General features: G+C 36.1%; 1 protein-coding gene across 1 annotated transcript; it reads left to right on the top strand.

Moving 5' to 3' along the window:
- The first annotated feature begins 1,045 nt into the window (after window positions 1-1,045).
- LOC128862003 (uncharacterized) lies at window positions 1,046-2,006 on the top strand. The gene is made up of 3 exons (XM_054100377.1): window positions 1,046-1,054; window positions 1,214-1,751; window positions 1,819-2,006. Exons 2-3 carry the CDS (start codon window positions 1,217-1,219, stop codon window positions 2,004-2,006), a joined length of 723 nt encoding a protein of 240 aa, XP_053956352.1. The 5' UTR covers window positions 1,046-1,054; window positions 1,214-1,216.
- The last annotated feature ends 10,445 nt before the right edge of the window (window positions 2,007-12,451 follow it).

The following is a 12,451-nucleotide window of genomic DNA, read 5'->3' as shown; positions in this document are numbered from 1 at the left end:
GGGCCGTAGGGAGCATATCCGGGCCCCGGGGGAAAATTGCAAATGCGTGTCCTTTCCAATTATGTCTAATTCATATAAATACGTATAATCTCGAGTCCAGGCCCCTCTAAACTCTCCGGGCCCGGGGGAAAAAGTACCCGACTTGTACGACCATGTCTAAATTCAGCAACCCATCTTTATACTGTAAAGGTGCTTATCGGAAGTAGGACTTTCAACTTTGGTGTTTCCAAGAGGCTTGGAAACCAACCGCCGCAACAAATGGACAGAGTTCGCCATGTCAAATAATAATTTTATCTTGTCTAGAATATTAATGCGCGCGTTCTTCTTGCAGGGCTCGGTGTAACCTCAACAATTGTGTTTAATGCATAAAAATCGGAAAATAAAATTAAAGAAATAAAGCAGTATTGCCCCCAAATGGCGTTTATTTGGCATTGGATTTGGCTTGCCTACTGTTGAACAGGCGTTTCAAAATCTAACGAGTTTCTAAGGTGAATACGTCAATTGGTTCCACAGTAGTTCACCTACTCACTTTAAGTCGCCACAAAATATGTTTGGTTAATAGCCAGAAGATACCTGCAGAAATGCTTGCAGAACCGTGCCCAAAATATTTGCAACACGAGTTATAAATGCCACTCAGTTCGATATCTTGTGGTTAAAGCACTTTCAGGGCATCAAATCTATACACTTAAAATCAATTACAGACTTGAAATTAATACCACATTTCCATTACAGATTCCTCTGTACAAACGTTTACCGATAAAACTAATGTAATATAGAGAAATTCTCGACTGATGGCCGCTGTTCTATACGCCAAATAAAATTAATCACTTCTTACTTTACTTGAACATAATTCAGGTTTTTTCACGGCAATTAAGCTTTGAAAATAATATCAAAGATTTTGCATACAACCAAAAAATTGGTAACTAACTAATTTGCATGTAAGTTAGCCAAATATAAAGTTTATAAAAAATTTAAAGAAAAAGGAAAACTAGTTACTTCTTTGCTTCACTTACATTTTTAGCACGCCACCAGTTGTAAAAAACTATTGTTTAGAAATGCTCCAAATTTGTTTATTCAGTGAGGCCCTGTCATGGCAACATTTGATGTTACGCATAAATGAAGAAAATATTTTATCAATACTTGCAAATATTTGAAACCATTTAAGTGGAGTGCAAATAGTTTTCCTTTTGGAGTGCGTTAGACTCAAACATTTATAATGAGTAAATTAGAAGAGTTACTAGCAAAGAAAAAAGCAATTGTTCCGGTTCTGGATCTTAGTAAGAACATTGTACAGACCAAGGAAGAGTTTAAGCGACTAATGGAAAAAGTGCCCGATTACAAAATGCGTCCAATTAAAGTACGAACAGATGAAATAAAGATTAAGGAAAAAGATTTCTCATTTAAAATACCAAAGAAAGAGTTCAGAAAATTATTGAAGCATAATGGCGAGCGTGAGCCAATTCATGCTTACGCAGATCCAGTTCCGTCTGAGATGAAGGATGTTCCTATAATGGACCTTTGCGTTGTTCCCATTGATTGGAAAATGCTTACTACACTGCGACCGAAATCGAAACAAGAAGAAGAGTACTTTAGTCGAATGACAGAAATGGCAAAGATGCAGTTAAAAACGGAAATGCGTGATCGAAGGGAATTTATGCTTAACAATTGCGTTAAAAAAACCAAAAACAAATCAGGAATTGTGGAAACTAAATTAGCTGTGTGTGCAGAGTGTGGACAGGAAATGTGTTGTGGTATGCAAACTTGATTTTTTGCCAAGTTGATATTGTATATTTACTGTATGATGTCATTAACTTCCAGGAAAAGCCTGCACCGATTTTAATTATGATTTATTTCAACGCGTGGAACCGAAAGTTTCGAAGCCCAAACCACCAATAAATATTTTAAACAAGGGAAAGTTAACTGTACGGAAGTCCTTTATTAGAGATGGAGCAAAAAGTAAAGCAAAGAAATCTACTGGCAAAGCGACTTCGAATAAGGTGTTGTGAACAAGTCAACTCAAAATGAACTCATTTATAGATGTCAAGTAAATTCTAAATTAAAATCAGTTAGACCTTTTAAACATGTACACCAGCAAAAGGTGCTGTTTTAGGGGATCGATTTTTAGAGCTACGAGTTGATTACGTTTCCCCTGGTATTCAAGCTATGAAGATTGATTTTTATTCATAACATAATTTTTGTCTCACGCCATTTAGCTTATGTGTTTCTTAATTTTTTTATATTTTATAGATTAATATTTCTTTAGTAAACAAAATTTTAATTTATTGATACTACAAAGTGTTTATTTATATAAAAATTTAATATATTTATATTAGCGCTTCTTTGATAGTATCAACGACTCACGTATTTGTGTCCTTAATAAACCGTTTTAAAATGCATTCATTGCTCTGCACCATTTGATTAACTAAGGGCAAATTTCCTTCAATGATGATAGATTCTCTGGTTTCATCATAAATTTAGTTTCCTTTTTAATTTATATTTTCCGACAGGGGCACGTTCAAATGACAATGCAATACACAAACCAGTGTTATCATACCTGAGCTATTTCACGGTAGATGGCTCTGTGTTGTATCATCATTATGCTACTTTATCAAATTCCAAATTCGAGCTCGATTGCCATAGTTTCATTTTCGTAAATTAACAGATAAGATGCGAAACTCTTTCATTTTGAGTGAGAGCGCGCCCATGAGCTCGTTTCAAAACTTGGCAGCATTCGCACATTATGGGATGATAAACAGCCGATAAGCGAAATGGTGGGTTACTAGCAAAAAAGCGCCGAAAATAACTGACGAATGGAAAAATGCCGCGATTGAAATATTCATAATTAATCTTCATCTTAAAGTTAATTCAATTGAAACGTAATAATTCAAATTGAAGTGAGTTTTTAAAATTTTCCAAGCCGCTTATATCCTTTTCGACTTCTACTTTTAATTAGCCTTGTGTACATATGCATATGAATACGTTTTACTCGAACATACATGTTCTTTTTTTGAGAACTGTGTGATGGTTTATGTCTGTTAATTTGTATATACGTAAATATTTTATAGTTGAAACGCGTAGGGTAAGGAAATGAATCTGAGTTTGAGATATTTTACAAAGATATTTCGTTGTTTCAGCATTTTTTTTACCCACATTTTGTGTTATTTTAAAAAATCTCAATACTTTATGTATTTCAATTTTGAATAACTTCATTTACATATACATTTTTGAAATTTTTGCTTATTTAAGAACGTATTTCATATTGATTGTGCTTATTTTTATTACATATATGCAGGTTTATACAGGTGATATGAAGTTACTGGGCAACCGCACACTAAATACTAACCGCAACGGTGGTGAGGAAACTAAAAATTCCCAATTTTTGTTTAAAAAATACCCATTCAATGTTTCTTCCGGTGTGGCATTACTGACGAATGTTATAAAAAATTCACATTTGTTAGTGCTCTCACAAGAAAAAGAGTTTCGCATCTAGTCATCTATGGGAGTTGCTTCATCTATTCGCCACTTATTAACTCTTGGCGAGAAGAAGAAGCCTTGTGCTTCAAATTTGTATGCAGCAATGGGCGCACAATTTGAATGCCCTTGTTATGCAGAGAACGTAAATTTTACGTTCTCTGTGTTATGTAGTGTTTATTGGTTTTTGCAATATGCTTTATCGACTGTATGTTTCTAAGGCTTTGAGAACATACAATGTTAATTTTTTCTATTGTAATATAATCTGGTAGATAATTTCGTGGCGTTTATTTTTTTTTAATAAGATACCCGGCATATGTCCGCCGCAGCTGCTTGTTACAGGGTCCATTCGATCAGTTCAATTTTTGACTACTTTTCCCATAAATCTGGCGACACGGTGGCTTGAATATTGCAATACATCGATTGTTAAGAGCGCTGCATGGCAAGTTGGAACCAAATGCCGTTGATGTTTAGTTGATTAATTTTTGGAAACAAAAATCCAGTCAGCATGACTACCATTCACCGTAACGGCAACAGGTTCTTTTTGAGAATTATGCCACAACCAAAGTGCATTAATAAAGTGCGCCAGATACACTGGCATATACCTATGTATATACCCTCAAGTCATGATAAAAATATAGCAACGTAGAACAGCTCCCTCAATTCGTCGGCTCTGATTGGTTGTTTAAGTTTGCTAGCATTACTCGCTAAGGCCTTTCACATGAGATTATGCAAATGCCATATATAAATGTATCTATGCAAATATAAATATCATTTAAACAATCAATTTCAAATTTTAAATCTTTACTTGAGATTGATTTCGAATCTATCCGAAAGAATAAAAAAATAAAATGAGATGTAGTTATAGGGGAACACAAATACCGATTGCAATAAAAAAATTAAGAAAACCCTTTGTTTAACTTAAAGGGGAATTAACTTTCTTAATGTACTCGTACATACACACGTAAAAAATTTGTAAAATAAGTGCACAGGAGTAAAGATGTGATCAAGGAATTTAACGCTAGTTGAATATAAACGCACAGAAACTCTATTGCAATAATCCACTGCCTTATTCGGAACCGATTAGGCTCCTTGTGGCGGTGAGTATTGGATCATCCACTTTTAAGGATGTTGCGAACTGATCGGAGTACTTGCGCTTGGTCCACATGAATTTAAATTTACCGGAATTTTAAACTCAAACAATGGAAATGGAGCGTGGGACTAAATGGTTGGCAAACGTAAAAATGCTAAAAGTGCCTCTCAAGGGTTCTACCTTACTATACTTTTATCATGCCCTTGAGAAATCTTATTTTGACAAGTAAAAATAAAATTTGATTTTCAAAAAGATTGTTTACGTTCTATTCCAAATTATCCTTTAGTTCTTCCTATCTAAAAATAAAACACATTTATACGTTGAAATTACAAGTGGATATTTTCTTTCATTTTGGTTTCAGTAATTATTTCAACTTGCACAACCAATTCAGCAAAAGCAAAGAATTGGAACAAGTTCAACATTCTTAACAATACGTAATTATATATATATATAATTGGCGCGTACCCCTTTTTGGGTGTTTGGCCGAGCTCCTCCTCCTATTTGTGATGTGCGTCTTGATGTTTTTCCACAAATTTTGCCATTGCCTGCCGAGGGGCGACCGCTATTATATTAAAAATGTTTTTCTTGGAGTTTCACCGAGATTCGAAGCAACGTTCTCTCTGTGAATTCCGAATGGTAATCACGCACCAACCCATTCGGCTACGGCTGCGGCCAATACGTAATTGCTTGGCTTTTATTTCTCAACACATTTGTTTTTGAGTGGGTTGATAAAGATAAAAGTTGTAAACTCTATTGCACAACACTCAAATTTTCGATTTTTTCAAATATTAGTTGATTTCTTGGTTCCGAAAAATGCATTGACTTATTTGCACCAAGTGAAATCAATATCTGGCGTACGTTTATTTGAGATTAAGGCGTAAACCTCGGATTTGGTCCATGTGTGAAACGTTGAGCTATGACAATATGTGCTTATCCAGCTGGAAAGCTTTCTTAGCACGGTGCACTTACGAAGTGTTGTCGATGATGAATCTCTAGGCGCGGAACCAGAGAAGGCGATTAGGCTATAGGAAAATTTTTCAAAAAAAAAACACACGTAAAATTCAGAAAAATTTGTGAAATTTGTATTTAAATCGATAGTAGAGTCCATATAATTTAATGTTTGAAGATTATTTCATGCAAATGTTGACCGTGACTGCGCTTCAAATGGTCAATTCGCTTAGTCCAATTTCCCCATACTCTTTCCAATGTTTCGGCCGGTATCTCACATATAAATGCTTTAATGTTGTCTTCCAATGCGTTAATTGAAGCAGGCTTGTCTGAATAGACATGAGCTTTAACATAGTCCCACAAAAAATAATCTAAAGTCGTTATATCGCACGAACTGGGTAGCCAATTGACAGGTCCCGAACGCGAAATAAAATGTTCACCGAACTCGCCTCTCAACAAGTCCATTGTTACACGTACTGTGTGGCTTGTGGCACCGTCTTGCCGAAACCACATGTCATGCAAGTCAAGCTCTTGCATTTTGGGCAAAAAAAAGTTGGAATTCATTTCACGGAAGCGCTCACGGGAGCCATTCACAGTTACGCTACGATTCGCAGCATCTTTGAAAAAGTACGGTCCAATGATACCTCCAGCCCATAAACCGCACCAAACTGTAACCTTTTCTAGATACATTGGTAGCTCTTGCAATTCTTCTGGCTGATCTTGATTCCAAAATCGACAATTCTGCTTATTTCCGTACCCGTTGATCCAAAAATGAGCTTCGGCGCTGAACACAATTTTTCGATAAAAAAGTGGATCTTAAACTTTCTTAACAGACCACGCATTTTTATAATACAATTCAAGAAAAAGATAATAGCTAAAAAATCACCCGTTCATAATAAATAACGGTAATAATAAAAAAATAAATTAAACTATGCAACTATATAAACATTAATTCCGTTGTCTAGGAACTGATTAGTCAAAAAACCATTTGAAAGAAAATACATACGACTGGTCTCAAGAAGAAGCTTAACTATTTTGTGTTAAGCTTTGGCCTTTTGGCCCGAACTTCTTTGCTGAAACATAACGAAGTCAACTCATTTTTTAAGAATATAGTCACTGATGATGAAAAAGGTATTGCAGTACGAGGGGGTTCAATAAGTACCCGGGTTAGAAATGAAGACATCATTTTTTCAAAAGATTTATTTTTATTTTTCAACATAGTCCCCTTTTAGAAAGAAACACTTCTCCCAACGCTCCAGCCATTTTTTCATATTAGAGAATAAGAAAAAGTCGCAGGAAGCCAGATCGGGAGAATACGGAAGGTGCGGCAGCAACATAACGCAATTCATGCACTTTGACGGCGACAACTCCGGATTAATGTGGTAGTGCCTTATCGTGGTGAACCACCTTCTTTTTCACCAAATGCGCCCGCGTCTCCTTCAATTTTTAATGAAAGCGGTCCAACAACGCACTGTAGTATTGTCCAGTGAAAGCAGTGGGATTAAATTTCTTTAAACACTGCTTCGAAGTTAACAGCAACATCCGCACTGTGACCTATCGCGGCACCCATCGGGACGACAATAACCATGTCTGCCGGACGTCCTGTTCGCTCCTTATCAAAAACGAATGTTCGCCCACGTTGGGGGCGAAGCGACCCCATAGACAGCATCCAATTTTGTTTTTATCTCCTCGCATTTTTTTCCATCCAAAAACAAACAGCGAATACCGAACGACACTGCTTTTGTCAATAAACACGTCTTTCTCGAAGAGCCGCCAAATACAAACTAACCTATCATTCAGTCTGAAATTTGTTTCGCCATCCTTTGGTAGAGGCAGCACACGATGCTGACAACAACTTCCCTCAGGAACTCCCTCTGTCATCAAACACGAGTACTTATTGAACCATCTTCGTATATTTGCTGGAATTGGAATTAACCAATGCTAGGACCTCTACTGTCAATAACTTACCAGATTATACTAGGTGTTCGACCAGAAAGCGGCCTGAATTGGCGAAAATAAGGGTTTTTTTGTGCCATCAAGACAACGGCTGACCGCACAAATCTTTAATAACAAGCCAGAAGTTCCCAACATTTTTAATGGTAGGTTCCATTACATCCACCCCATAGTCCAAACCGAGCATCAAGTGACTATCGCGCTTTCAAACTGGCAAGTTTTCTACTAATATAACAGAGAACTTCTTTAACCGCATATTTATAAAACTGAAATGCCCAAAAGTTGTCGAATTATATAAAGGGTTTTCAAATAAGGGGTGTTAGCACTTGTTGGCAAGAGAAACTCTACGTTGGATTTCCAGGCTGCCATTGTTATCGGTGTTTATGCTGGTTCCTAAATATACGAAGTCTTTTACAACCTCGAAATTATAATTGTCAAAAGTGACGTGGGTGCCGATACGTGAGTGTGCCGACTGTTTGTTTGATATCAAGAGGTACTTCATTTTTTCCTCGTTCACCACCAGACCCATTCGCTTTGCCACTTTATCCAATTTGGAGAAGGCAGAACTAATAGCGCGGTTGTTAAGGCCGATGATGTCAATATTCTCGGCATACGCCAACAATTGTACGCTCTTATAAAAGTTCTGCGGCTCTTACGATCCTCTCCAACATCAGGTTAAAGAAGTCACCCTGTCTGATACCTCGTTTTGTTTCAAACGGCTCGAAGAGGTCCTTCCCAATTCTGATGGCGCTGCTGGCATTGAGCAACGTCATCTCGCATAACCGTATTAGCTTTGCGGGGATACCAAACGCCGACATCGCGGCATACAGGTCACTCCGTTTCGTACTGTCGAATGCAGCTTTGAAATCGACGAAAAGATTGTGTGTGTCGATTCTCCTTCCACGCGTCTTTTCCAAGATTTAACGTATTGATTATTATTAAAGGACATTTTTTTATTGACAATTGTATTTGCAGTTAACTATAAAATACAATAAGCTTATAGCTATGGCTACTGTGGCCTTAAGCTAATATAGTGGATGTGTGTATACATACGTGTATGTAGAGTGTTAGCTAAATTTCATTTAGGATATTACAATATTTTAAATTAAAGTTTAATAATGTTCTCTGTAGAATTGTTTACGAGTATATCATTAGGTTTTGTGTTGTTTAGTGATTTTCTGTGGTTTGTAAAATGTGTACAGTCGTCTAGGATGTGTTTGATGTTTGGAGCTGAGATATTGCAGTATTTGCAAATATTTACGTCGTTTTTTATTAGATATTCGTGTGTTAGTCGTGTGTGTCCAAGCCGTAGTCTAATTATTTTTGTTATTTCCCTTTTAGTTATGTGTAAATGTGTATTCATTGATTTCTTGTTTCATTGGCTTAACAAATTTGTACCAGCTTGTTGTTTGTTCGAATGTAGAGTGTTGTTTATTTTTGTTATGTGACTTTTAATACCTGTGTAGGAGGTTGAGAGACATAGTTAGGGAGCAGTTTTGTGCTTCTTTGCTCCTAAATCTACTAGTTCGTTGCTCTTAATTTTCGCGGGTCCTGGTATCCATATAAGTTCGATTTTATTTTTGAATTTCAATAAGCAGTTTCTTATATAGTCTGTATAATAGTTAAAACAAAATAAAAAAACTGTATAATAGTTAGAACAAATTGCAAAATTTTCCAGGTGTTTGGCTAGCATATTGTACTGCTTCAAATATGGCTATCGTTTCTGCAGCAAAATTTGTGCTGTAATAAAGTAAGACTTTGCTATTTAATATTTTATCATTGTATATAGCGCTGAAGCTTGTTTGGTTTGCGCTTTTTGAACCGTCTGTGAAGATTAGTTTGATTTTTTTTTAAAGTTTGTTGGTTTATTCTGAGAAGAGTTTTTGAAATATTGTTGAAGGCGTACTGTCTTTTTTCCACTGGTTGAGTGATGTATATATGGCATTGAAAGGTAGTTGCCATCCAGGAAATCGGGTGATGGTCTTAGGTTTATTATTGATGAGAATATCTAATTCTAGGGAATTTTCCATTATGCTTGAGTGTTGGTTAAATTTTGTGTTTTCGTTTAGAAATTATTATTTTGTGTGTAGTTTAGAAAGTGTTGACTGGTCATTAACGATTAGGTTTTTGCAAAGTTTTGTTGCAAACTCCCTCATTTGTGTTAACGGTGGTATGCCTGTTTGGAACGTCATGATGCGAATCGGTGTAGTACGAGTACGGTATCCGCCTAAGGCGGCTCGTATAGCAGAGTTTAGTAATGAGTTGAGTTTGTTGATATTTGATTTAGGTGTGTAGCGGGAATGATTGAACTAGAGTTTGCGTTGAGTTATTTTTTTATGAGAATGAAATCGTCTGCGTAAGCCAGAAAGTCTATTTCTTTGTGTAATGATAAAATGTTTGTGGTATGCTATAAGAAATAGTGTGACTGAAATTGGGGATCCTTGGGGTATCTCGTTTTGGAGTGGATATGTTTCGGAGGAGTGAGAATCTATTCTTTAATTTTTCTGTTTGTCATAAAATTTTTGATGTAGGTTAATATTTTAGGACCTATTTTTCATAATATTTTCATATTTTTCTAAAAGCTGGTCTAGAATGGTGTGTACTCCGGTTTCAACATATGCTTTAGTAAAGTCTAGTGCGATAATTGACAAATCCTTTTTTTGGGATAGGGAGGACGTGATCTGATGGTCTAGATATACTAAATAATCAGACACTGATTTACCCTTTCTAAATCCGATTTGCTGGCTATGTAGTAGCCTGTTGCTGGAAACAAACCCCCATAGCCGACTAGCTACTGCTTTGTCTAATAATTTTGCGCAGACCGGATTCAAAGATATTGGACTGTAGGATTTGTCTTGGTTTGGTTTATGTATAAGGAAGACGAGACTGTTTCCTACATTTGAGGAATTTGATTGCTCAAAATGTTGTTATAAAGACAAAGTAAACGGGGTTTCATGGCCATCGGTAAGATTTTTATCAGGGGGTAAGAAATTCTATCGATACCTGGCGTGCGACCCTTAAGTTTTGACAGGGTTATAGAGAGTTCTATTGGAGTTATATCGCTTTCTATTTGGAGCTCAGTTTTGCTTGAAGTTAAGCTGTTGATTGATGTTAAGGAGGAGTATTTGTTGTCTAACTTCATTTGACCAGTATTTTCCAAATGAAATGGCTATTGTAAGTTTATTGGTTGTGGTAGTTTGGATTGGATCTTGTAGGCCTATACTGTGTATTGGAAGGTGTGGTTTTAAGCCGCATAATCGACGTATAGTATGTCATAACTGTCCAGTGGGTGTATGGGGGTGAAAGTGGCTTGTAAACTTATGCACTGCCTTGTTTTTGGATAATTTAAGTTCTCTCTTAAATAGAGCGTTTGCTCTTTTGTAGTTTATTATGCTTTCAGTTGTTATGTGTCTTTTTACTTTATTTCAAAAACTATTTCTATCTTTCTTCAATCTTCCGAGTTCTTTGTTCCACCAAGGGCTATATTTTTTCGTATTGTAGTTCGTTTGAGGAATTGCTTCATTTGCGCTTTGGAGTATGACTTTGTGTAGCGTGACCGCTTTTTTTTTGTATTATTGCTGTGTGGTTTAGCTTGACATAGTATATTCGCTAGGGTGCTAATTTTTTCCCAATTAGCTTCATTAAGGTTAAACTTGGGTCTGATATTTATTGTGGTGTTTGATTGGTTGTTAAAGATGGTTGTGATTATTTGGAAGTGGGCGCAGCCGAAAAGGCAAGATTCTACTTGCCAATTACTTTGTAGGGCTATGGAAGGTGAGGCTATGGTTAAATCAACATGAGCTAATGTAAAGTGGGTTGGTGAGTCATCTTTCAAAAGAATTAGTCTTGATTGACTAACGAATTTAAAGAGCTTATTACCTCTGCTGTTGCTTTTGGGGGATCCCCAGTTTGGATGTCAACTATTAAAGTCACCGGTAATTAAAATTGGTGGTTACAAGCTGTCAAATACATCTTGAAGTTTTTGGTATTGAAGTTTTTGTTTGGTAAAAGGTAGATGGAACTAATTGTAAATTTGAGTACGGAGTGTATTTGTATACTAACTATATCAAAAGTGTTCGTGGTGTGGTTTATTATTTTAAGCTGTATGGATTTATGTATAAGAATAGCAGATCCTCCAAATAAGTTGCAGGGGTTTGTGGATGTATATATATAATAATTAGTAGTCGTTGGCATTGGTATAGAGTTTTGGATGTGTGTCTCTTGCAGGGTAATTACGTGTGGTCTGATTTGTGTGTGTAATATTTGTAGTTCGTTGTAGTTGTTTTGGTACCCTCATATATTCCATGTGTGTATGATTTTTAGTGAGGGTGTCATATAGTATATCAGTAGAATACTATAGATAAATGTTCGTGTTTTTGTTTTGAATTAACTAAATAAAGATTTAGTAGGTATTTATATAAGGTGTAAGTAAATTAGATACAAGTGTGTATAGGTTGTTCTAGTTTTAGGAATATTAGGGTAATTAACGTTTTGATTAGTTGTAGTGTTAGTTGGGTTACTTTTGTTTGTTAAGTTTTTTATCTGTGATTGTAATCGTTTCGATGTGTTTTTTGGTAGGATTTTTATCTTATACTTTGATGTAGATGTGGATTCTAAGCTGCCATCTGTCTCTGATTCTCTCATTACATCCGACTTTGACTTTTCTTTCCATGTTATTTTGCGTGAGAGAAGTGGCAGTTGGTGTAGTTGGCTTTGTTGGTGGTTTTGTTGGCTGTTCTGCGAGTGGGTGATTAAAGTGTGGTGAGCTTGGATGTTCTGATTGTGAGTTGAGTGTTTTTTGTTTAGATGTATTCGTATGTTGACTGGTAACTTCTGCAAATGTATAGTTGTTGTGTGGATGTCGTTCTTTGTATATAGCTCATGCAAGGCTCGAGTCATAACATTCGTGCACCGATCAACAACCATACGAAAGAAAATTACGCAACACGTCAATCGTATAAGCTGAATCGCATTGAAACAAACGAA

This window comes from Anastrepha ludens, chromosome 4 (genome assembly GCF_028408465.1).
Source record: "Anastrepha ludens isolate Willacy chromosome 4, idAnaLude1.1, whole genome shotgun sequence".
Taxonomy (NCBI): Eukaryota; Metazoa; Arthropoda; class Insecta; order Diptera; family Tephritidae; genus Anastrepha; species Anastrepha ludens.
The sequence above is the reverse complement of the archived record's forward strand: the minus strand, read 5'-3'. Positions and strand labels throughout refer to the sequence as shown.